General features: G+C 45.6%; 1 protein-coding gene across 1 annotated transcript in view; it reads left to right on the plus strand.

Annotated features, from left to right (window-relative positions):
• The window catches only part of EPHB1 (EPH receptor B1), a 445762-nt gene that overhangs the window by 153437 nt on the left and 265230 nt on the right, over nt 1–27095 (plus strand). Inside the window, exon 3 of the mRNA XM_010364833.2 lies at nt 2037–2718. Within this exon, the coding sequence (XP_010363135.1) occupies nt 2037–2718 (682 nt within the window). The remainder of the gene's footprint in view (nt 1–2036; nt 2719–27095) is intronic.

Below are 27095 nucleotides of genomic sequence, written 5' to 3' on the forward strand. Positions count from 1 at the left end.
AGTGACCATGAGTGAGGTCACTTTAAAGACCTGGGCATGCAGGGCCAGCTCTCAGTGTGCCCATTTCCCCACCTCTCCACACTATGCCTGTTTTTTGGTTTCTTTCACACAAGTTTAGAGGACAGCCTTGCTTCTATCCACCTGCCTCCACAGGGGCCTTTACTCTTTTCAAGGAGCAATTGCAGTATATTTTCCATGCACACATAATTGGCTTTTAGCTCCGTTAATGAAGAATTCTAGTCTATATATTTAAAGTCCACCAAGGTAAATAATAAGCAATTAGCACAGTATTCAAAGATACTGGTATGATTTGGTTACCTTGATCACCACTGCTAAATAGTCAAGGATCCTAATTCATTTTCACTTTAGAAAGTTTAATTTCTTTTCTCTATTTTTTTTTTATTCTAGGCAAACAGAATATAAGTTTAAATTTATTCCTGGAAATATTCTCAGTTCTTGAGACCAGGATCTGGAGAGCTACCAGATGTGGGCAGCTTCTTCCTTAACTCCTTTTCTCCAAGCACAAGGAAGAAAGAATGATCCAGCAACTCTTCTTTGACTCCTGCCCTAGAGAGCTCAGTTTAGGGAGCCATGCCTTTAAAGACCCCTCCTGACTCCCCTCCAACCCTCACTGCCTGTTATTGAAGTAATCTTCTAGAAGTTCTTAGGTGATTTTATTTGACCATTCAAAGTATTTTCTACTAGCTTCTCTTTTCTCTTGTAATTTCTTTTAGCCATAAAAGTAAGGGTGAGTTGCATGATGTCTTTTCATCTGTAAATTGGGGATAATAATACCTAGTTCTGAAAGTTGTTGGGAATAGTGAAAGACATCACTTAACACATGTGTTGTTCTTCTCTTTTATTCCAATCTACAAGGCTGCTATAAATGGGAGCTCACTTTTCTAATGTGAATCATGATTGTCTTTCCCTTAAGAAAGTTTCATTATTCACTAAAGTAACACCCTCCAATATTTTCCTCCATCATAGCCTTGCTTGAAATTTGCACACAATAGAGCTTCATTTACTTCATTAGGGGTTCTTCTTAGCAGCCTTCACTTTTACCAGTTTTATAGTCTAGGTCTTTGTGTTAGTCCACTCTTGCATTGCTATAAAGAAGCACCTCAGCTGAGTAATTTATAAAGAAAAGAGGTTTAACTTGTTCATAGTTCTGCAGGCTGAACATGAAGCATAGTGCCAGCATCTACTTCTGCTGAGGGCCTCAGGAAGCTTCCACTCATGGCAGGCCAGGGGAGCCAGCATGTCACATGGTGAGAGATGAAGCAAGAGAGAGAGAAGGGGGAGCTCCCAGATTCTTTTAAACAGCCAGATGTCACTCATCACCAAAGGGATGGTGCTAAACCATGAGAGATCTGCCTCCATGATCAAATCACCTCCCACCAGGCCCCACCTCCAACACTGGGAATCACATTTCAACATGAGATTTGGAGGGGAGAAACATCCAAACCATATCAGTCTTTCAAAGAGATAAATGTTATTGAAAAAAAGTTTATGAGAATCTAAGTTTGTTGAGAAACCCTGAGAAGCTTTAAATTCATGTACTTTTCAGAGACATAAAGGAATTTCACCACAATAAAGAAATTAGGTTCAAAGATGGGGATTTCCAAAGTGTGGGTGTCAAGTAATTGGACCTCTAATCCACAGATTGGCTTTCAGAGCAGAGACTGTGGAAGTGAGGAAGAAAGTCCCTGCCATCACATGGGCTGAAAGCTGCATGTTGTCCCCATGGATGTAATAAGCCGGTCACAGAATGAGCATTATGGGTTAGGCAAGGGACAGCTTTCTTGAATGAAGTGTGTTATATTTTGAGATGGGCTGCAAAGAAATATGAAGTTTTCTTATAAGATTTTTAAAATCAAGTTGCGCTTAGATGTGTTCATTTCTCAAGTCAATGTGCTGAACTGGTGAGCTCTTAAGGCCCCTTAGCCCCAGGATTCTCCTCTGCTATGCCTATTTTTGTATTCTCACTTTCTATTTTGTGTTTTTGCATGTGTGTACCTGTGGCCTGCTATGTACAGTGGGAAGAAGTCAGTGGCTATGATGAAAACCTGAACACCATCCGCACCTACCAGGTGTGCAATGTCTTCGAGCCCAACCAGAACAATTGGCTGCTCACCACCTTCATCAACCGGCGGGGGGCCCATCGCATCTACACAGAGATGCGCTTCACTGTGAGAGACTGCAGCAGCCTCCCTAATGTCCCAGGATCCTGCAAGGAGACCTTCAACTTGTATTACTATGAGACTGACTCTGTCATTGCCACCAAGAAGTCGGCCTTCTGGTCTGAGGCCCCCTACCTCAAAGTAGACACCATTGCTGCAGATGAGAGCTTCTCCCAGGTGGACTTTGGGGGAAGGCTGATGAAGGTAAACACAGAAGTCAGGAGCTTTGGGCCTCTTACTCGGAATGGTTTTTACCTCGCTTTTCAGGATTATGGAGCCTGTATGTCTCTTCTTTCTGTCCGTGTCTTCTTCAAAAAGTGTCCCAGCATTGTGCAAAATTTTGCAGTGTTTCCAGAGACCATGACGGGGGCAGAGAGCACATCTCTGGTGATTGCTCGGGGCACATGCATCCCCAACGCAGAGGAAGTAGACGTGCCCATCAAACTCTACTGCAACGGGGATGGGGAATGGATGGTGCCCATTGGGCGATGCACCTGCAAGCCTGGCTATGAGCCTGAGAACAGCGTGGCATGCAAGGGTAAGCTTTGGAGCCTCTGCTTCCTGCCCACCTATGGCAGGGCCAGATCTGCAAGGTTTCTCCACCGATAATTCTGGGTCATAAAGGAACAGAAAAGAGTCTAATGGTTTATTATAAAGCTCTGAGGACTCCCATTCCTAGTGCTAGGCCTGATGATTTTCCAATCATGTCCAACCAGATTGTCCATATTTATTATTCATGGTGAGAGGAAGAGATGGGGAGAATTTCAAACAGTGGAAAATAACTTAATAACCAGTGCATAATATTTAGTGTTGAGGTGTTGAATTTATCTCTCTCTCTTCTCTCTCTCTTTGTCTCTGTCTCACTCTCTTACACACACACACACATACACACACACACACACACCCCTATATCCTGCATCCAGCCCTAAGCTCTGTGGCTGGAGACTTTGGAATTTGGGTTGCCATGGACAATTCACTCAAGGGTAATTGAGAAGTGACTGAATTTGGAAAATATTTTAGTTCATTTCAGTCCAACTCCCACAGCACTCAACTTGGTACTGAATCCATGTAGCTCATTAACTCAAAGCCCTCTGGCTTGGCTGTCTTTCTCTAGGGGCTCATTGCCAGGCCCTGGAAGGAGATGAAACTACTGGAATGGGAGTGGGGCTGTATCATGTATTGTATTAACTTTTGCTTCTAAATGACACAGAGTGATGCAAACTTTGCAGTTTGAGAGTGTCAGGATACTATGTGCTCATATTAGCCATCACTAGCACTAGCCCTAGAAAGCCCATATTCAACATGTGGCAATAAATGTGCTGAACTGGCTGCAGGCTCAGTCTGCTCTGGGAGTGAATAGAAGGATCTGGAGGCCCCACAGCTTATGCATTGTCTAAGTGCATGGAAGCTGAACGTGGGGGGAATCCAGGGTTGAGGAAGAGAAGACTGCTTTCCCTTATTAAATTTTGCTTCAAAGGTCATGATTCTTTTGCAAGGAAGCCTTCCTATATGGACCTCAGAAATGACCACCTTAACCTTAATGAACCCCCAGGGTTGCCCTTAGTCCTTTGGGGCTTGGAGGCTGCATTAGCAACTTATTCTCTATTTTGAGCCTCCTGCCTGCTTCCCTCTCTGATGTCACCCCCACCCTGCCTGAGCACCAGACCAGCCTATGCCAGTTTACTTCCCCTCTTACCTTGCTTCCCAGACACCTGCAGGTGAAGTGCCAGGCACAGGCTTGTTAATACTATCAGCTCTGCAATCCTTTGGAGTCAGCTAATTGCTTGGGCCAGAACACTCACACAGCCTTTCTGAGGCCTGCTGAGAGCAGGGAGCTGCACCTTTGTGTCTTTATTGGATTTCTTGGTCCTGGTACCCATGATGGATGGTGTGGAAACAGAGGAGAGAGTGTGCCAGATCCCAGATCCAGTGATGAATCAACGTTGACAGTTTTAAAACCATCCCAGCCTGGTCCCACAGTCCTCCTCTTTGTGCCATTGATTGGGATGGGTCACTATCTTTGCCATTTTTCTGGGTCTAAGTGGGGCCCAAGGCACCAGGCTGAGTTATTAAAGGCACAGGTGCAGCAACTATCTGGCATGCTCGCAGCAGCGCATGGTGGGTGATTTCTCTGGTTTTCAGAGAGCTGCCACACCACACTTGTTGGCTGGGGCACTCTCATTTTTCTCATTACATCCTGAGCAGAATGGCAGGAACCAGAGCTAGCATTATTGGTTCTGATTTAATTGGGTCTCTGGGAACAGGCTTTCATTTCTTTGGGCTAATTGGAACTTTTCTTTTTTAGAGGGTTCTGCTGTCCATGTAGTTTGTCAGTTACCTCCTGTGGCTGTCCTGAGAGGGCCTGTGAGGACAAATATGTAAATCCAAATTGTTTCTTTCCATTTCTCCTTCCCAGTCTCAATCCCCTCCTGAGTTTTGTTGGACATTTCTAGTCTCTAGTTATTGTGAACATGGCTTGACTTTACAAACTACTTATTGCAAACTCATTGGAGGGTAGAGGAAATGGGGAACCCATGGCACCATCACTTGGCCACTTCAGAGGCACAGGAAACCACATTTCTGAGAGTGGAGAGTGGCATCATGGGTCTTGTGGCCCAGCATCCTGGCCAAGGTCAGTGCCCTGGAAGGGAAGAGAAGGGTCTCTTGCCCTTGTCTCAAGAACTTTCAGTTGAATCCCCTGAAATCTTTGCCCTTAACTCTACTGGTAACTGGACTCTGATGGCTGGCAAGGGGACCTTCAGTCAAAAATAGTGATCTTGGGAAGACTCTGCACTCTTTGGTGGGGGATGAGAAGTGCATGTGGAGGTACTTGTTACTGGTCTCCATGGTGTGTCTTCAGGGAAAGGCTTTCCACTCATTTTTGGTGCTCACGGAGTGCTGCCAGATGGACACAGTGGCCATTCACAATGGTTTTGGTGTAGCCCACTTAGCACAATCATCATGAGGGCAGAAGCAGGGAGAATGGTGGATAACGGAGAATTGCAATTGAGACACAGTGAGCCTTCAACAGCTAGCTCTCTCCCAACACAGCCCTGAGAATTGGTGTCCTCTGAGCCTGGCTGGGCCAAATGCTGATGGTTCTATGATTCATACAGCTGTGCTGATTTGATACATCTTTTCTGCATATGTGAAACTGGGACTTTGTAGGGTGGCAGAAAGAATAATCCCTCTGCTTCTGGTTCCATGCTATTTTTCCTGGAAGAACAGACTTTCATTATGGCCAGGGAATTTTCTTGGCTTTCACTTTGCTTCTGTGAAATGGTCTCCTGTCAAAGTCATGGTGACCAGTCGCTTGGCTGTGCAGAGGCACCTGGAGACCAATTAGACAGCACAGCCAGCAAAGAGTGGTCCTGGCCTAGAGCTGTTTCTGTTGTGAAGAGCGTGGGTGGTGAGAAGAGAACAGGTGAGAGGGGAGTAGGGGAAGCCATGGGGAGAACTTGTGCATTAGAATGTGTGGCAAGCGGCTCATGCATTTTCTAGAGGGCTCCTTGGCCTAAGGCCTGTTCCTGACATCCTTGCTGTACACACAGGCTGGTCCCATCAGGCAGAGTCACATCAGCCTTTTGACCTCATCTCACTAGTGACTCTGAGCTCATCATGCATTTCTTTATAAAATTGTTAATTACTAGGAAAATGGCCCATCTACCCCAATTTCAAGTTGTGCTCATAGTGTAGCGGATTAATGAGAAATCATAGCTTTGTCTTCACTTCTCTCCTCTTTCCTGCTGAGGTTGGTGGCTAAGTCTATTCTCTGTGTAGGTCCCGTGCAGCCTGGTTCTTCCTGTGCCAGGGAGGCCGAGTTGACTTTCAGCAGACCCTCTCTCTCTCTCTCTGCTGTGTAGCCTAAAATATTGCCTTAGCTGAAGTTGGACTGCAGGGAGGATAGGGAGGAGACTGGGGCTGTTAGAAGGAACCTGGCAGGGGCAGGCTCCTTATCTATGTACTAGAAGCTTGGGGCCTGCAGCATCCCATAAGGATGTCCATGGAGGTGTCTCAGAAATAGGCAGAGAAGATATGACTGTTATATCTTCTGTGACAGCCCCTGAGTGGCCGGATCCTAGCTGGAGCACTGTGCCTGTGTGCCCATGGATCCGTTCTTCCCCTGAGTGCTGCCTGAAGGCTTGGCTTTCCCTCCCAGGACATAGCCCTTGGAGTTTCCAGAAGAAGCTGCTTCATTAGGCTGCCTCTTTTGCCACACTGGGGACTCAGAAAATGACAATGCTATGCATAATTCTCCCTGCCATCCTCTCTTGCCTCTGCCCCTGTCCCAGGTTGACCTTAGCTTGCTATTACAGAGGGCACACGCCAACTTATGGTGCCTAGGCGTTCATTGTCTGGGGCTGTCATGCACAGGAGGTGCAGGTGGATGAAAGAGGAAGGGGGTATGCTTGGGTGGAAGAGACCTAACCTGGAGATAGGGGCTGGTTTTAGTCATGGCTCTGCTGAGAACTTGCTGTGTGGTTTTAGGTAAGTCCCTTTCCATTGACAGTCATATCTTCTCTGCCTATTTCTCAGAGTGTGCGAAAATGGATATGAGAATATTTTCTAAGCCATGCCATGCTACATATTGCTAGGTGTCATTGTCCTTAAGCTCTGAATCATCCTTATTAAGAAAATAAGATTCTGGGATGAAGATGGCATGGGACTCCCCCGTCCAGAGACACAGGTCAGCAGGAATCCTGAATTCCCAGTCATCACCTTCCTGCACCTGCCCAGCCCCAGCTCCATGACCACCAAGCAGTGACAAGTGAAAACAGCAAAAAGGAATAAGCCACTGTACCTCAACTGATCAAAGGGCCAGTTAACACATGTTTGAATGGTGTGGCTCACGTGGCCTGCCTTGAGGTAGGTGGTCTAGGCAGGTGGTCTTTGTGAAATGAAGGACCAAGTGGAGAGAGAAGACTCTCTAAGCCCGAGAGAGCCATGGTCTTCAGAACCAGCAATTTTTGACCCCAGGGCAGGTGTGAGAACCCTCAGGAAGGTTTTACAAAGTGACATCCCCGGTTGCCTTCTTCTGAGATGGTGATAAGTCTTATATACAGCCCAAACATGGGAATTTAAAAAAATCCAAGAACCCCAGCTCTAAGCAGCAGGCAGGACCATCTAGTGTCCAGAAGAAAGGGACCCCAGGGTAGGTCACTGAAGATATTCTTGGGTTTCTGGGATTTGTAGACAGGATGAACCTGGGTGCCTGAGGGGATGAAGAAGGAGTCGGGGAGACAGAACTGCAGGAGCAGGCTGACAGCTGGGTAAACCAAGAGCAAGGCCTACAGACCACCAGGAGGAAGGTATCCAGAGCATCTCTACCCCTTGAGTAAAGGCTGGGGGCTGGGGAAAGCCATACAGGGCAGCCCTGAACAACCCAGAGTATCAACACGATGGCACAGCTAATAAAGCCCAAAAAGGGCTCTTGGCAGGGAAAAGAGGGGCAGATGCTGAGGACTGACTGTCTGGGTGTTACAGAAACAAACTTCCCTGCAGCTAGCCAGCACCAGGTGGGTCCCTAGGTACTGTCTTAAGCATGCCAGGGCTGCCACTACTGGTCCCAGCAGCATGGTCAAACCTGCAGGACTCCTATTTTCTGCTCAGTCCTACAGATTAGGGCTGGGAATGAGGATGCATGACTTCATCTTGGAATCTGTGTGGGTTTTCTAGAGGGCTCTCAGATCGCCTATGACCATTCTGACTCTGGACATTGGTGGGGCCTTTACAACTCTAACAGAAGAACAGAACAGCTCTCGATGTGCCTGTCTTCCCATTTAGCGTCTCTCCACAAGTTATGGCTGGTGATCCCACCTGCACTGCCTTAGGTTCTCCTCTTGTCAGACACTTGCTTGCCTTCTCCCTGAAGGTCTCCCCTCCTTCCTAGCTGCTGCTTCACTCCTCCCCCTTCTCCAAGTGGGGACTTTTTTCTTTAGTTAAAAAACCTACATGTAAATTCCTTCATGCCTGGAAACCCAAGGGACGTTTTGAACCTTTCAGCAGTTTCTGCACCTTTGTCAGCTTGAGCAGCTGAGATGAGCCACTTTATAAGCCTGGGGGAGTTGAGATGAAAAATTTGCAGGATTTGAAAGTGGAAAAAATACGTCTAATTTAGCTCTTCTTGGAAAAAGAGGTTTTCAGGGCCTGCTTCCATCTCCCTTAGGGTTGCTGGTCCCTGCTCCAGGCTCCCTCTGCCTCCTAATCCTGAGCTGCTTAAAGAGAAGGTGAAGAACACGAAGGAGTGTGTGTGTGTGTGTGTGTGTGTGTGTGTGTGTGTGGTGTGTGTGAGGCCTCAGTGCTGGAAGCCACATTCGAGGGCACCTCTGCTCTCTCGGTCTCATGAGCAGTTGGCTGGTGAGTGAGGGGGAAACCACAGCCCAGACAGCCTCCTCTCAAGCCCCAGGGAGACCGGCTCTGTTCAGGGCCAGGGGAGGCCAGGGTCATTAACACCGTAGCCCTGTAACATGAGCTTCATAATAGGATTTCCCAACAGGCTATTTCATTTAGAAACCTCTCGGGCCTCCTCTGCTCCCCGTGGTGGCCCTACCCAGTGACCCCCAGAGAGGAATCAGATGTAACTGGCTGTCTGTAATCGACTGTGACACCGGCATGAGCAACAGCACAGGGAGCTGGAAGGATGCCCCTCTGCAGCCTGGACTCTAGGATCCTGGGTCCTGGAGATGGCAGAGGATGCCAAGCAGGAGTTTCAGTTCCAAACCCCCTTGTACTCTGCAGCATCAGCCTTTCTGCCTTTGAGACACAGGGCTAGAAGCATCCAAATTCCACTGGTGTTGAGCAAATAATCATGAATCTTCCAGGCCAATGTTAGAGCTACTGATCACGATTTGGCAGCGTCCCATGCATGAGAGCTGCCCTAGGTGGATTTTGTTTGAACTTGGTCATCCACGACTTAATATTTATGTATTATCAAAGATGATGACAGATACATCATATGGTTATTACTGAGGTGGGGTGGGTCGTGGGAACATCGCCACATCAGGAGTCCAAAGGGGCCCTAATGCCACCATTTTTATCACCAGCATCTGCCCATGAAGACCTCTGGGGTCTGAAACTGCTGGAGTGAGTGGTGTGGGGATGCTGAGAGACTGCCTCACTTATCCACAGAGAGGGGTCTGCCAGGGAGCATTTTTGGGCACCATTAACTAGCCATGGCTAGTTAATGTTAGCATTGGGATTAGAACTCAGGTCTAGGGAGGACACTGTCTATCTCCACTTCTGAGACTAGATTTTGCTAAAAATAGCCATCCTTTAAAGCACACCATGTATTTTCATGAATATCGAACTTCTCTCAACTGTCTCTCACAAATGACTCTCTCTTGTGTTTTTATACCTTATTTCTTCTGGGAATTCTGGAGGTTCTGCAGTTATACATTTCTGCACTGTCCCTCTGCACAGGACTCCATGTCCACTATCACCATCTCCTTTTTAATCCCACTAGGGGCAGCTCCATCTCTTCAGAGAGCTCTGACATGTTAAGCTGCTTATGAACCATCCAGATAGTACACAGCACCTCAGAGGGCGATCTCAGGCTCACCAGGGAAGAAAAGGCTCTGAGGTTTTGTGCTTACAGGAAAGGGCAGAGGGAAGGAAGGGAGCTGCAGACTGAGGGATTGTGTGTCTCTTATTTGTATCAAGGACCCGGCATGGGCCTGTGAGGGCTGTATCCTAGCTCAGTCAGGGCTGTTGTCAGACTTACCCTTTGCTTTCGGTCCCCATCTCTCGCTGTGGTTGGACAGTCCCTTTCTGCAGAATTTAAGCACAAACATCTGCACAATTTTTTCTTTTTTTTTGCATGGACGGAGACTCACCACTTTTCAGTTTGAAACATGGAGATGAAAAATTATACTGAATCCAAGCCTGCCTGCAATGTAGTCTTTTGGTTCTGAGCCCTAAGGAGCTCTGGGAGTCGGAGTTCTGTTTCCCCTGCTTTTGGCCATTGATGAGTTGCGTTGACAGGGCCTTAAGACCTGGGTCTCAGGTCTCCCTTAGTGCAGTAGGGTGAAGAAGACTGGAAAGAGCCACTTCAGGGCTGTTGCAAATGGAGAAGGAATGCACCTCAAACACTGACAAACCACCCAGGAATAAGCCTTATATTGCCAACAGGGCTTTGACAGGCATGTTGAGAGAAGTGCAACCTTGCCTTTCCCTGGGAGAAGGGTCTCTGGCTGTAAATGTTCAGTCTAAACAAAGAGCTTGAGTGCTCTGGCAATGCTATTCAACCCCCATTTTTGTTTCAAGGGCCAGTTAATAATACTGAGCAGGCAAAGTCTGGGGAGATGTGATTTAGTCCAGAAGAGTATGGCTGGGTCTGTTTTGGGTCCCAGAAGCCATCCATAAGACAGATAGTATCTCATCTTCCTATGTACCCACCTAGCCTGCTGCAGGATGAGTCTGTGAAGCTGCAGGTATGTTGGACTCATCCTCTTGTGTATGCATGGCCAGGGAGGCCAGGAAGAAATGAGCTAACTACAATAGGGCCCTGGAGAGGTTGGTGAGAAGGAGGCATTGTTGAGAACCTCAGGAAGCCTCCTGGAATCACTGGGCGTACATTTGGGCCAGCAAGGCCAAACCCAGCCCCAATGAGTCTTTTCATTGAGGGCAGGACCTAGTTTATTAGAAAGGCTGCAGAAGGAAACAGGCATTTTGGTTTCTGGCTTTTCCCTGGCCTCTATCTAGAGTATCCTACTCACCTTCAGGGTCTCTGCATCAGCACACATTCCTGGTCAGAGCTGTAGTCACTGGGTCTTAGGGTATGGTCCTTGGGGCCCACTCTGATCATTTCCTTGCAGGTCTCAGCAGTCTGGCCTTCTCCTTCCTCATTCAAATTGGATTCCACTCTTTAGGTCATGCAGGTTAGATAGTCCCATGTCTTTTCTTTCTTCAGCTACTTATTGGGCACCAGCTGGTACTGGGCCCTATATGCTTATATATGAGATTCAGCAGTTTTTCTTCCAGGAATGTGCTGCATTCTTAGCTCTTAGAAAGTGTTTGCAACGTCCAGAGGATGCTGGGGCTGCAAGTGGTGCTGTTGCCCTGGAGAACCTGATGAAGCATGGCTACATCTGGCTAGATAAAGCCTTGAAGGACAGCGAGTCAAGCACACCCCATGACACTTAACTTTGCTCTTCCACAGTGGTCCTCAGCCTAATTTTAGACACTTCTAGGGATGGAGCACCTGCACTTCCCAAGGAAGCCTGGTTAATTTCTGAACCTTTCTTCCTTAGGGTGGAACTTTTATATAAATCTCCACTCATGCAATTTGCCTTTTTTTGTTGTTACTAAAAACATTTTGAGCAGGTAATATATATGAAAGGTCAGTTTCCCTCCACTCTGGTTGTCACCAGGCTCTCTCATTGTCAATTTCTAATATTCTCTTGCAGAGAGTCGATGGATTTTGCACACTTTTCCCCCTTGTGTAGGGGCACACTACAGGGGACTTTGCACCTAGTTTCCCCACATCTCTTCTCAGTTAACACTGAAGTTTAACAGTAGTTTGGTTGTATTACATATAGATCTGCCTTATTCTTTCCAATGAGTGTTATTACTTCATTACATGAATATATTTTACTTAATTGGTCATTTATATACATTTAGATTGTTTTCTCTCTTTTACTATTTCTGAACAATGTTGCAACAGATATCCTTGTGCATTAATCTTTGCACCTATATGTGAGTATATCTGTGAGAAAAATTAATTAATTTATTCAATGAATATTTATTGAGGATTTTCTATGTGCCAAGCACTTTCCTAAGCACTAAGAATGCCGTAAATTCTCAGAAGTAAAACTGCTGAATGAGAGTATATAAATTTTTAATTTTGATAGATATTCCCAAACTGTCCTCCCCCAAAAGATATTTTCTACCAATTTTTGTTCACACCAGCAGTGTTTGAGAATTCCTGTTCCCTATACCTTTGCCAAGATAATAAAATATCAATCATTTTTATCTTTGCCGATCTGAGAGGTGAAAAATGGCATCCCATTGTTGTTTCCATTTGCATTTGACTTTGCAAAGTTCCATAAAATGCCCTGTTCAAGAACTGAGACTCAAGCATTCCAACAGAATACATTAAGTTGGGTGTGTTTGTGTGCTGCAGGCAGTTTGGGGCATGGTCTGCCCTTCACTCTCTTCTGTCCCATTCCCTTCAACCCTGCATCATCCTCTGTGTGTACTCTTTGTCCATCTCTAGTATCAGGACATTTTGACACATGCCTCCCACCGATTTTGGCACTTCCCAAGCTGTGGTAGGTGAAATGTCTGCAGATGGGACAGGACAAGTGCAGGTGCTTGAGGCTGGAAGACCACCCCATTCTCATAGTCCAGTTTCAGGAATGCCGACTCTTCCTGGTTTGCTAAGAAACACACCTTGCTTTTCCCATCCATCTTCTCCTGCCCCTGGGCCTGTTTCGGGGCTTCCTGCTCTGCCCCATGCATCTCTCAGCTCTCACCTTTTGGCCCTTCACCCCACATCCTTTCCTTTAACTTTCCCAGCTTACCTCTGGGGCCCCTAGCCTCAGCTCACCATGTTGACACCTCCATGGCCACGCCTTCCTAGATCACCAGCCCTCTGCCCTCCCCTCCTCCCGCCTCCTCTTCATTTCTTCAGCCTTCGCCAGACCTGCTGTCCCTTCCCCAGCAGCCCCAAATCAGTCTCATCCCCTTCCCTGACCAGGTGTCTACCCTCTACTGGAGCATACACCTTCCCACTCTGCTACTCTGCTGAAGCCCAGGCCTTGTCTCTGCCAGGGGTGTTGGCTCAGCTCTGGGCTGTTGCTTGCTGCAGCTATGTGTATGTCTGTTTGGTTTTTGTCCCCCTGCTCTGTGGCAGCTCTTTCTGTCTGGGGCCATGCACTCCCTACCTCTCGTACTTACTTCAGTTTCCCTTTCCCCTCCCTTCCCCTCCTCTCCCTTCTTAGACCTTCTCTTGCCCCTTCCTTCCTTCCTTCCTTCCTTCCTTCCTTCCTTCCTTCCTTCCTTCCTTCCTTCCTTCCTTCCTTCTTCAGTACTTTTCTTCTAAAATAAATATATTCACGTTAAAAAGTGAGTTAATTTAAAGAAAAATAATAAATAATAATACATTTAAAACTTTCAACATATAAGTGTGGCAAAAAGGAATAAAATAATAGGCAAACGACTGATATTTGAAAAGAATGTTGATGCCCAGTTTACCTGGGCTAGGAGAGCAGCTTATGCACTCTTTAATATAACCCCACATTCCACTGCCACACCCTAGTGATGGTTATATGATAGTTATAACCTGGATATGGAGCACACTTCTGGATTGGCTTCCATCTTGTGTTGAAATGCTGATACAGTGTGGCTGTCATTTATAAAGCACTGACTGTGTGCTAGATGCTCTGCCATATTTTTTTCTGCATTATCTCTTAAATCTTCACAGAGCTTTATGAGGTACATGTGATTATTAGCCTCACTTTTCCATTGAAAATACTGAGGCACAGAGAAGCTAAGTAATTTTCTCAAGATCATACGACACAGGACTCTGAGGCCCTGCTGGTAACCACTATTCTCTATGCCTCCCAAGCTAGAAAAGAGCCAAGATTCACTTCAGGGTAGATTTCTGATTTTTGATGGGAGTTGCCATCAGTGTTCCATTTGGACTAAGGTGTAAGCCTTCACTAACATGCACAAAGAAAAGTCATCAGAGTTTGATCTACATTTGAGGACTTCATGGATAGTGTTCATTTCTCATTGGTAAGGGATGAACCGGGAAGTTCATGGAGTGATCATATTCACTGGTGAGAGTGAACTGAAGTCACTGTCACTGCACCTGTCACCTGCATCATCATGCCCAGCTCACATTCCCATTCCTCTTCTCCCTAAGCTTCTCAGGGGCAGTGGCCATGCCTGATGCATCTCTGAATTCCTACTTGCTCTGTGCCATCTGTTAAATGAAAACAGAACACAACACATTGAAAACAAAATTTGTGGAAGGAGAATGCTAGCTGAGAAGGGAGAGTCTTTGCATTAGGATGTATAAGAAAACATCCCAGCAGCATTGAGTAGAGGGAGCTCCAAAGAAACCGGGGAGGAATCAGGCACAAGACTTGCACTTGTGGAGGTGATGATGGCAGAACCAGATGGAGGCAGTAACCAGTGATGGCAGAGGCCTTGTCTGTCTGTTGTCCAATATAGTGACACATTGTGCACAAACATACAGAACAAAAACAACAGAATGGTCGCAAGCCCATACGTTATGAAACTCTTTCACTAAAAGTTGGTGATAATGTCTCAGTTTGACAGAGGACATAAGGTCAGTGCAACGTGTGTATTTCAAGTGGAAAATGACAATCTGCTCTTTGCACAAGATGGATAGAGCTTCTCATTGAAATTGTATGGAATATGCAAGAACTCTGCCAAATCATGAACTTGGCAAAAATGTGCCTGTTCTGGGAATTAGGCGATTTCAGGGCTTCCATTTGGTTTCTGGGTCTGTCACACACATGCCCACATGGATCTGAATGTGGAGGCCCTTGTGACTTCAGGCTTTGCTTTGCTTTTTCTCACTGGCTCTGTTTGTCTTTTCCCTCTGCATCTTTGGTCAAATTTGTCTATTCTGTTTTCTCTTCTTTTCCTCCATTTATTCTGTTCCCTTGTCTGTCTTCTCGTTAGACTTGATTCGAAAAGAGGGAAAAGAAACATGCGTTTCTTTGGTAGACTCTTAATGAGTGAATGGCTATGTCTGTTCATTGTTTTTATTTTGTCTCTAGGAGTCTGTCTTGATGTGAATCGCAATTTTAAATCTGACCTCTTTTAATAGTAAAATACAGGAAACCAATGATTATCATTGAATCGATAGCAGATATCACAAGTGATTTTGTCATCAAAATAATTAATAATCACATTTTGACAATAAGATCATTAATTAAAAACAACAGTAGCTTTAAAAAATTTTAAAGTGTCTTTGTAGGATGCCTTCCTTCTTTCTCCTCATTATTTTTCTGAAGCATTCTTTGCTTTCTTCACCTTCTTCAGCCCCATTCTTGATTACTTTTGGCTTATGAGAATTGTTTCAAGCTCCCTTTTCTTCTAACATAGTTTGAATCTTTCATTCCAGATACTCATTAAGAACCAGTAGCCAAAGCTGTTCATTGTTGAATTTTACATACCCGATGAGAGTGACTGCTTCCGCCTTGCAGGATGACATTGCTCCTTCCCCTGCTCTACCTACCCTGCCTATCTCTGCCTACCTACCCTGCCCACTTCTCTAAGAATTCCCTCTAGGGCCAGGCGAGGTGGCTTATGCCTGTAGTTCCAGCACTTTGGGAGGCCGTGGTAGGAGGATTGCTTCAGCCCCGGAGTTCGAGGCTGAAGTGAGATATGGTAGTGCCACTGCACTCCTGCCTGGGTGACAGAGTGAGACCCTGTCTCTAAAAAAATAAAAGAGAATTTCCTCTAATAAAGACAGTTATTTTGGAGAGTGTTTTATCTGTGGAGGTTGCTTTTCTCAGTCATTTTTTCTCTGACCCCCATCAAGTGATCAACTACCTTTCTGCCTGCCTCTAGAGAGAGCCTAAATTCAAGTTAACCATGTCTAAGCAGTGCAACAGCCCTCTCACCACCACTTCCACCTTGAGCACTTTCTGTAGCCCTGGGGGCTACCGATTGACTACTCAGAGAGCTGATAGCCTCAGTGCAAAAGTCACACTGACTTGGACATCCACACAACCACTTCTTTGGGAGGCAGAAGTGCCTGCACCTGTGCATCCCAGAGGTTGGTGGCCTTGACTCTCTGATCTGCTTCCCCAGTGGCCATGCCTCTTCAGGTCTTTTCCCACCTCCTGCCTTCCCTGCCTGTAGCTGTTCACTGGCCCTTCCTTTCAGGCCACAAAGGGCTCTGTAGACAGAAGCTGTGTGCTGTTTGCCAACACTGCGCTGGGTACACAGAGGAGCGAGGGAGAGGCCATCTGCTCACTCCTTTCACACAGACCTTTGTTTTCTCCTTTTCACTCTCCTCCTTCTCTCTGTCTTTGAATGAGAATACAAAAATTTTTTAAAGGCAGTTGCTAATTAGAGCAAGAGAATGAGAGTGAGCCTGGAAGAGAGACACAACAGAGAGGCCAGCCCCCGTGCAAATCAGCCGGCTTTTAAGAGCCAGTGAGGAAAGAGACAAGGAGGGGGCCTTGACAGGGCTTGGGAAGGATATTTTGACAAAATAAGCAACAAAGCTTCTTCAGAATGGCAAAGAGGGCTTTGTCTTAACCTCCTATCATAAAAGGGGAGGAAACAAGAAATGACAGAGAGTTTCTTGTGAACTCCCACTGCCAGCCTCCACCTACCCTGGCTCTTCTTGTCTTTTTCACTCCCTCAATAGCCCAGTAAACAATAGTCTCTATTTAGGGACATTTAAGTGTATCCTTTTATTGATAAGTTTTGTTCTGGCTGATAGAGAGTGAGCAATTGGTGGCTTCTCTTCCCAGGCAGGCCTGGCTTCCCCAGGTGGGGAGCTTGCCCTTGCAGGAACTGCTAAGTAACCAGGAAGTCCCAGCTTGGAAAATATGTCCCAACAAGTCAAAACTTTCTTTCAGGATTTTGCCCCCATCACTCTACCCTATTCTTGGTTCACCTAGTGATTCCTTTTCCCATCTGCATTCCTGCCATTCTGTTTGCCCAGAGCAGCCCTGATATTTGGTGCTGAAGTGCCTTCCCCGTGCAAGGCCAGGGGAATGGCAGTCAGTGTTAGAATAGGGCCCCACTCTGGCCCTGAGTTCTGAAAACCTACTCATGCTCAAGAAGGTTCTGGCCACCACAGCAACCAGGGATGGGGGCACCTGCATGGCAGCTCTGCCATGGCTTAGAATAGAACAGCCTTGTCATTTATTCAGCCAGCCTCACTCTAAAGGCTGGGAGGTCCCAGAAGGACCAACTTCAGAGAGTTGTGAGGCAGAGGGAGGGACACGTGGTGACAAGACTCCTCTAGAGATGCATTTTCTCCAGGCATGAGATGAATGGACTGATGGCCCAGATATATAAAGACTTTTAAGTAAGTGCTATGCACATTGAAAAGCTTAGGTCATTTTCTGATTTCATGTGAGTGTAAAAAATGAAAATGAGAGTGGTGGAAGCCTCATCATGACACACACTGGTACTAACTAGTCAGGGAGGAAGAAAGGAAAAGGAACTGGAACCTGGGAAGACACGTGCTATGGTTTGAATGTGTCCCCCAAAAGTTCGTGGGTTAGAAACTTGGTCCACAATGCAGCAGTGTTGAGAGGTAGGACCTTTGCAAGGTGATTGGATAATGAGAGCTCAGCACTCATGAATGAATTAATCCATTAATGGATGAATGAGTTATCAAGGGAGTGGGTTAGTTATTACTAGAGTGGATCTTATAATAACTATATTACAATGGTTATATTGTTACCATTTTGGCCATCTCTCATGAGTCCCTCACCATGTGATGCCCTGCACCACTTCAGGGCTTTGCAGAGTCCCCACCAGCAAGAAGGCCCTCACCAGAAGCAGCACGTTGACCGTGGACCTCCCAGCCTTCAGAACTGTAAGAAATAAATTCCTTTTTCTTTATTAATTACCTAGCCTCTGGTTTTTAGTTATAACAACAGACTTTGTCTTTAGTCCTAAGACAAAAGGATGATAATTGATTTATCCTCTTTCATTGGTGACTTTTTAAGGTGATGGATGCCTTAGAAGAATATCCCACTGGAGTCTGTTGGAAAAAATCTGCTCATTCTGAGATGAGGTCTCAAAGTGGACTTTTCAGGAGTCCACACTCAGTGGACCTCTCTCTAACACACAATGTGTCTCCCTGAACCCTCAGTGCAGTCTATCTTGGCCCTGTCCAAGGACCTCTCTGGAAAACAAGGGCATGAGTCAATGTACCATGCAACTAGCTAGGGGGGAAAAAGCTTTAGAGAAAACAGCCATAGAAGTATAGTTTTTAAGAGCTGGCAGCTTGAGTTGTTGAATCCTGGATCTGTGTTTATTAATGGAGTGACTTGTCTGAGCCTCAGTATGTTAAATGATGACATAACAGCACTGAGCTCGTGTTTGCTGTGAAGACTTTATGAGAATCTGCATGTGTAGAGCTGAGCAAAAATCTTGACACCTTGCAAAGGTTTAAAAATGGATGTTGATGTCAACATTTTTATTGTTAAACAAGCCAGGAGGTAATTTTCTGTCTATCTTTGGTTGAACCATATATGAACTGTGGGAAGAACGTAGAAAATGTAAAGAGATCCAGTAAATAATCAAGAAGGCTTAGGCAACATGACCTGGTTCATAGATATATAAAATGTTTTAAAGTAGAGCCCCTGAAGATAGTGGAAGCCATCCATCTAGTTATATATGCTACGGGTTGTCCAGTTTGTTACTGCAAGATTAACTTGTTTTTTCGTTAATGTTTTTTAATTTTTGTGACTCAATTCTATTTTTAAAAGTTGTAATACAGAAAATTTGACTTCTTGACTTCTTTAAGTAGACAGTTTTATGAATTTTGATACATGCATAGATTTGTGTAACCAGTATCACAACTGGGATACCAAGAGCTCCTTTCTGCTACCCCTTTATAGTCACCTCTTTTTCCATCCTCCACCCCCAGGGCAACCAGTGATTTGTTTTTCATCACGATTGTATTGTCTTTTTAAATGAAATGATGCATTATGGCAACCTTTTGAGACTGGCTTCTTTCACTCAGCATAATGCCTGTGAGACTCATTTACATTGTATCGTGTAGTAATAGTTTGTTGCTTTTAATTGCTGAGCAGTATTTCGTTGTATGAATGTACCATAATTTGTGTATCCATTCGCTTGTCAGGGAGAGTGTGGATTGTTTCCAATTTTTGATTATAAATAGAGGACATACATTTTCATTTCTCTAGGGCAAATACCCAGGCAAGGACTTATTGGGTCATATGGAAATTGTATGTTTAACTGCTAGATCATTTTTCAGGGTGCCTATACCATTTTCCATTACCATTAGCATCAGTGTGAGAGTTTCAGTTGTTCTGCCTCCTTGGCAGCACTTGGTATTATCAGTATTTTTTAATCTTAGCCATTCTACTATGTGCATCATGGTATCTCATGGTGATATTAATTTGCATTTCTCTAGTAAATCATGCTGTTGATGACCTTTCATGTGCTTGTTTGCCATCTGTTTATGTTTACCCTCTTTTGTGAAGTGTCTGTTCTAGGTTTTTGCCCAAGTTTCAATTAGGTTGTTTGCATTGGTGTCTTTCTTTCAAGTTTTGAGAGTTCCTCATATATTTTGGATATAAGTCCTTTTATTGAATATGTGATTTGCAAATATTTTCCTTTAGTCTGTAACTTATCTCTTTATTCTCTTAATAATGTCTTTCACAAAGCAAACATTTTAAAGTTTGATGAAGTCCAGTTAATCCATGTGTTCAAGTTTATCTAACCAATTATTTTTAACCTGAGCCAGATCAAATTCAATAATTCTTTGCCTAACCTTGGCACAAAGATTTTCTTCTCTGCTGTCTTCTAAAGTTTTAGTTTTGTGTTTTACATTTAGGTCTATAATCAATTGGAGTTAATTTTTGGTTAAGGTATACAGTTCATTTTATCATGATTTTGCCTATGATGTCCAGTTATTTCAACATGGAGAGAGCTGTATGAGTGGCTCTTTCACTTTTTCCAAGCCTTTACTTGAATATTATGTTCTCAGGAGCCCTCCCCTGACCACTGCTCCCAGTGTGAATCACCTTCAGCAGCCTCCCGTCTCCCTCCATGGCTTTGTCTTACTTCATGGCACTTACTATAATGTAAGTTTTACTGATTTATGGTGTGTATTATCTGTCTCTCTTCACTAGTATGTAGGCTTTACGAGGGCAGGGGTATTTCGGTGTGTATGTGTGTGTGTATGTAGGGAAGGGATCTGCTTGTTAACTGATGTATCCTGAGTGATTAGCACGCATTTAAAGAATGAAGAGGCTGGAGTCCCCTAGTCCATACGGCTTCCGAGATCCACAGTATAGGGACAGTTGCTGAAGCTCCAAGGCCAGCAGCAGCTATCAGATGCGGGCTGGACTCTGTCTCACGTGTTCATCAGGCGAAACAGGTTTGTCACAGTTAATGCTCTGAAACTCTTCTCTCACCCACCCGCCTACCATATTGAATGAGGCTAATAAGAACATAAGTGATTAAACCATTTTCCTCCTCAGTCTTAAATTATTTGTTCCTTGAAATATAAGCTTTATCCTTTTCTCACCCTGATACCTCTTGAAAGAAAGGAGGTGCTCTAATGCCCTGGGAAAATAATCTTAAATTGTAATCAGCCCTCAATCCTGGGTGTTAGAAGTGACTCATAGATGAGGTGGTGGGCAGGATGGAGGGGAGAGCTGTTTAGGAGGCAAAGTTGGCTAGAATGGAAGCTTTCAACTGGCTAACAGTGCTTCAACTCCAACAGTGAGGCTTAACTTACCAAGTGTGGGGTCCAGGGAATCTGAGATGCAAACGGCACAAAGATACAGAGAGACCAGAAGAAAATAAGCAGATTAAATAAACTGGGAGTGGGCTTAGTGGATTCTTGTTCATTGCAAATGGAGCTCCTCCTCTTCATTCTGACCCTACCCTGAGTTCCAATTTACATTCCTCACCAGTGGCATCATTTTGCCCTTGGTCTTTCCAGTAGCAGGTAGAGTGGATGCGTGACATGCCGTCTCCCTGGGGTCTGCTCTGGAATTTGTAGGAGGAGCTTAGGGACAACAGTCTGGATGGAAGGGTGGACGGAGCAAGGGCAGCTGGTCTGCCTCTGCACAGCAAGCATACTGTTCTTAATGTCAATGTTTATTTGTAGTGCAGGGGGCGCTGATGGGAATAGGATAAGAGGCAGGCCCTGGCTAGTGAGGGCTGGTGTGAAGCATTTGCAGAGGTTGCTGCTCCTTCTCCTTCCTCAATGCAGGGACACTAGTCCCTTTAGATACCATCCCATCTCCCACCCCAGCATGATGCCCTGCAGGTCCAGCAGATCCTGTCAAACAGCCCTATTCTTTGATTATCTCTGAACAGCTAAGGCTCCTGGTCTGTTTGAAATTGGGTCACATACTATGTTTGTTCTCAGAAAAGCAAACTCATGTTGTCTTCTGTTTCCATCTCATTTCCAGCACTGGATTGACCAAGTTGGCTAATATTCTTTTTTGATAAATTTGTTTCAGTTCAATGGGAGGAGCTACTGATTTTTAGTCATCAGACCTATGAGGGTGAGAGGAACTTAACTTGTAATATTTCTTAAATGATGCTTTAATGAAGACTCCCATTAACACTTACAATAATTCACAGAAAAGAAGCCCAAGCAGAGCTGGTTGAAATGTCTTCCTTAAATGAAGGTCTTAATTACAGATCAGAAACAGAAACTGGTGTGTCTGAGAATTGCCTCTCCCCTGTGTGGACCAGTCCTCATGGCCACACCTGCCTCCCAGGGCTCCCCTAAGAGAAGAGGCAGTCTCTCTTCACCTGTCCTTTTCCCTTCCTTCCCCTTCTTTTCCTTCTCCTTCAGAGTATCCTTGCTATGAGTCAGTGCTGCATGTGGGGCTTCTTAACTGTACAAAGAGCATCTGGATCTTGGGGTCTTTCTCTAAGAGTATGTGTGTGTATATATATAAATATATATCATATATGTGTATATATAAATATATATCATATATGTGTTTATATATAAAAAATTTATATATAAATATATAAGTATATTATATATCTTTTATATAACATATATTAAAGAGGTAATATAGGGCCGGGCGCGGTGGCTCAAGCCTGTAATCCCAGCACTTTGGGAGGCCGAGACGGGTGGATCACGAGGTCAGGAGATCGAGACCATCCTGGCTAACACGGTGAAACCCCATCTCTACTAAAAAATACAAAAAAGTAGCCGGGCGAGGTGGCGGGCTCCTGTAGTCCCAGCTACTCGGGAGGTTGAGGCAGGAGAATGGCGTAAACCCGGGAGGCGGAGCTTGCAGTGAGCTGAGATCCGGCCACTGCACTCCAGCCTGGGCGACAGAGCAAGACTCTGTCTCAAAAAAAAAAAAAAAAAAAAAAAAAAAAGAAAAAAGAGGTAATATATATTTTTTATATATTATGAATATAAAATATATATTAAATGTATATAATATATATTAAAGAGGTAATGTCAAAGCAGGGCTACAAAAATTGCAGTAGTATTTGCATTCAACAAACAAATACTTTTAACACAAAAATCGCAATACTGTGTGTTATACTGCAAGAAGAGACTTGCCAGATGCATAAAATGTATACATGCACATGGCCCAAGAGGCAGGCTGGTTGGATAATGGGACACAGTTTGAAGTTGCGGATGAACTTCTCATTTCAGTCCTGTCAGTATATTTCACTCAGTGTGAATTTGAGGCCTTTCTTGAATGGGAGCAGGTCAAATGGCCTTCCTGCCTTGTGACAACCCTATTTGGCCCCAGAGCCTGGGTGGGTGGGCAGCTCTGACAGAGGTATGTCCGTTGTGCTCCTGCATACCCCAGGTTGGGCCTCAGCTGCCCATCTCTGGCCTAGGGGGTTTGACCTGGCTTCCCTTCTGGCTCCCTCCACAGCCTGGATAGGTGTTGAGCAATAAGGCATTGGAGTCTGGTTCAGACCATAGATAAATCTGGCACAGTTACTTACCTTTCTTGGGTGTGGGGAATGTGTCCTCCTGCAGGAGCTCCAGCTGTGGCACACCCTGTAGCCTCAGGTCTTCAGCCCTTTCCAAGGGCAGACACACAACAACAGGATTGCTTTCTCTGGCTATATTCACTGGCTCACCCCTTCTCAGGGATGGGGACAGTAGGAACCTGATAGTGAAGGGCAGGGTTGACCAACAAGGTCCAAAGCAAGTTTCCGGCTCAACCTGGAAGAGATGCCCCCTGCTTTTTTATTATGGCAGCTAGTGGTAGGTCTGGCAGTGGGAGAGGAGCTGAGCGGAAGCGCTCCTTGTCTGTCTTCTAGTCTTTTTTTTCTTGTTGTTGTTGTTGTTGGAGATGAAGTCTCACTCCCGTCACTCAGGCTGGAGTGCAGTGGCGCGATCTTGGCTCACTGCAACCTCCACCTCCTGGGTTCAAGCGATTCTCTCTCCTTAGCCTCCTAAGTAGCAGGAATTACAGGCATGCACCACCATGCCTGGCCAATTTTTGTATTTTTAGCAGAGACGGGGTTTTGCCATGCTGGCCAGGCTAGTCTTAAACTCCTGACCTCAGGTGATCCACCTGCCTTGGCCTCCAAAAGTGCTAGGATTACAGGCGTGAGCCATGGCGTCTAGCCTGTCTTCTAGTCTTAAAAAATAAATTATCTGAGCAGAATTAAAATGCCCAGGGTTGGTAGGAGTGGGATAGGGTAGGGCTTGTCAAAAAGCCTTGGGAGAAAGCATTTCCGGAATACTCAATCCTACAGAAAACCTCTGCAGCTGCAGGATTCAAGGCCTGGCCTGGAGAGTATACCTTATTCCTTTAGGGAAATGCTGAAAAGTTTTATCTGACCTGGAAAAACAAGAGGAGCATGTCTGCAGGAGAGATGACCCAAAGGCCAGCAGGAAGTTGATGATTTGCCTGGAAGGCAAGTCTTCAGAGAGTGCTGTGGAGTGATGTAGAGCTGCATCTGGGCTAGGGGAATATCCCATTCCTCTGCCTTTAGCCTTTATCCAGTCACAGCGGTCTTTAACCACACCCTGGTTCATCTCCTCTCCACAGATACATCTTCCTGAATCCAAGACTGAGTAGCAGGTAAGCATTCAAGGATGCACTCATGCGTGCGTACGTGCGCGCGCGAGCACACACACACACACACACACACACACAGACACAGACACACACAGGCCCCAAACCCAGTTTGCTAAGAGTGTAGACTCTGGAGCCAGACTGCCTGGGTTGGAACTTTGGTGCTGCCACTTACTGGCTGTATGACCTTGGATAAGTTACTTTACCTCTCTGTGCGTTGGTTTCCTCGTTGTAAAATGGGAATGATAGTAATCTACTTCCTAGGGTGGTATGGGAATTGAGTGAATTAATGCTTGTAAAGTGCCTAAAACACTGCTGGCCCTCAGAGAGCATTCAGTATGTATTAGCTGTTATTATTTCCCACCTTGCATGCATAGCGTGCTGTGTCCCCACCTCCGCCCCACCTCTTCAATGCCAGCAGTTTAAATTGTGAATCTCATCAAACCTTCTTCAAGCCTTGCCTAAATTCTACCTCTTCTGTGAATTGTGAATCTCATCAAACCTTCCTCAAGCCTTGCCTAAACTCTACCTCTTCTGTGAAGAGTTTTTGATTTCCTACTCCAGTGCCAGCTGACATCCTAATGGCCTCTTGTTGGCACCTGCCTCAGCATATTGCCTGTTTCTTTCCTCGTTGCCCTTTTGTTTCCCAAGTCCTTGAGTCAGACTGTGAGCTCCCCGAAGCAGTCTGCAGTCCCATGACTTCATCTCTGATCCCTGGCAGCGTTTCCCTGTTTCCTGCAGGGGCGGGGCTCTCAGCACACCCTTCCTGCTTGAGCTGCTCCTGTGCCTTGCACCTCCGTGCCCTTCTTCCTTCTCCTCTCCCCTCCCTGCCACCACCCATCCTCCCTGTGTCTCTCTTTGTTCCTCCCCTCTCTCCATCTCTTCCCTGTTGATTCTCCTTGCTTCTCTGACCTCCCCCACCTCTCTCTTAATGAGAACTTTCACACATCATATTGATTTGAAGTTTTAAAAAGCCGGCATTGATTTTTCTGGGGGACTTTTCATGATCTTATTTTTAAATGTAGGAAGAAGGCTGTTTCCAAAGCTGTTGACTTTGTTCTATTGAGATAGGGAGTCGATGTTGGAAACTCTTTTCTGGGGAGTCAGAGAGCTCAGGGACCTGAGATGCCATATCTAATGAGCTGGGATCAGGGTTGCCATCCCTTTTGCAGGCCTGGGTTTGGTGGCAGAGAGCCTTGGGCAGGTTGGGGGATGCAGAACTGGGGTGGATTTCTGGGTAAGGCTGAAGAGCATGCACAGAGAGTGAGCAAAGTCAAAACAGAAATGCTAAAGGCTGTTCGGGAGTGAAGGGCAGGCTTGCAGGGAAGAATAGTGGTGGGAATTTGCTGCAGGGGCCACAGCTCCTGATGCTCTGCTACTCTGGCATCAGAGACAGCCTCCCAGGCCTGTCTCCCCTAGCCCCTCATGCAGCACATACTGACCCAGCACCCAACACCAATGTACTGCCTGGTCCTGTACTGAAGACTTTGCTTACATGATCTCATTTAATCTTACCAATAACCTCAGGAGGCAGGTCACATTATTTACATCTCACTTTATGGATGGGAAGTCATTATAGGAATAGGTTAAAGCTAGTGAAGAACAGTGTTTTTTTTTTTTTTTTTAACTATTCATAAAGATAGAATAATAGAAAGATTTAAGAGGGCAGAGTGGGGGCGAGAAAGACAACATTTTGCTTCCAAAAGGGCGCGTGCAGATGCATACATGTGCACACATGTTGGCCACATTAAATCTTCTGGAGATGGGGCCAGACATGTAAAAACAAATGAACAGAATCAAGCCACTAGATGAGGATATTGGATGAAAGGGAAATAAAGACAGAGAAATAAGATGATATGTGGCTGCAGGTCCTGACACCCGTAGCCAGAGGTGGGTGGATTAACAGAATGCAAGATGGAACAGGCACTTGGGGGGAGTCTGCCATGGCTTGGGCCCTGACTGGAGTATTTCAGGCCCTCTATATGGGTTAGCTAGTTGTCACCAGGTCAGATCCACACACACACCTATGCTCTTACCAGGTTCTGCAGCCGTTAACTGGGACTGCCATTCCCCTACGTGAATTAAAAGATCTATGGGAGCAGCTAGAAGAGGAGCAGGCACAGATGTCATCTGAAAGATTCCAGGGCAAGAGCAGAGAGGAGGGGCCAAGGGCAGGATGGGATGGATGCAACAGCTCCTTTGCACTGCAGCCTGGCAGCCCCCTGGCAAATGCAAGAGAACAGCTCCTCACCTGACTCTATAAGGGCAGCACCAGGCAGGGTCAATTCACCAGTAAGTTGAAAGGTGATCAAGCCAAACTGAGATGACAGGAAACCTTTGGCCTGCTTGCTAACTTTCTAATATCATCAAAGATAAATCTAATTTTGTTGCAGGACAGTTTGTCTTGTTTGGTTTGAAACCTTCTTGCTCCCCTTTTTATCTAGCGAGCTTCCCTGGTGTTGCATCTCAGCTAAGGGCTCACTTTCTCCAGACGTCGCCCCATCTCCTCCTCTGTGCATCTATAACATCCATCATGGCCCAAACGTTTCTTCTGTGATGCCACATATACTTCCATAAACAACCTTGTATGTAAAACTGCACTCCAAATAGCAGTGCTTGTGGGGTTAAAGAAGAAAAAAAGGTTAGGGCTTGTCCTTCAACACCTGCAGAACTCTGTATCAAAAGCCCTAAGAAAAACGACCATCCTAATAGAAACAGCAGCTCAGATAAATCTCTTGCACCTAGCCTCCCAGTAGGTGGAGACTTTGTGGCCTTGAACTTTGGGGTTCTGCCTTCTCCTTGGAAATGTAGGTGCTAGAGGGCATTCATTTCTACTTGAAACCCAGTTCATCATTAAAACTCTGACAATGTTTATTTGACAATTTTACCTCAATAAAGCTGAGGAAAAATTCTGAAACTTCCTTGAGGATGTTTTCACACAGGAGGAACGTCTTTGTAGCTTCTCCATCTGCATTTTCACCTTCACAGCTTAGCAGAATGGAGGAGTAGAGGTGCTTGAAGCCTCCAAACCAGCCACAACATACACTAGAGGAGGCAGTTGTGTAGACTCGCAGCTTGTGCCTCACACTTCGCAAGGCGCCAACACTGTCACGAGTGGCCTGGGATGTGAAGGAGAATGCCTTGGAAAATCTAGCTCCAGGCCTGTGGCCTTTCAGCAAAAGTG

This window comes from Rhinopithecus roxellana, chromosome 1 (genome assembly GCF_007565055.1).
Source record: "Rhinopithecus roxellana isolate Shanxi Qingling chromosome 1, ASM756505v1, whole genome shotgun sequence".
Taxonomy (NCBI): Eukaryota; Metazoa; Chordata; class Mammalia; order Primates; family Cercopithecidae; genus Rhinopithecus; species Rhinopithecus roxellana.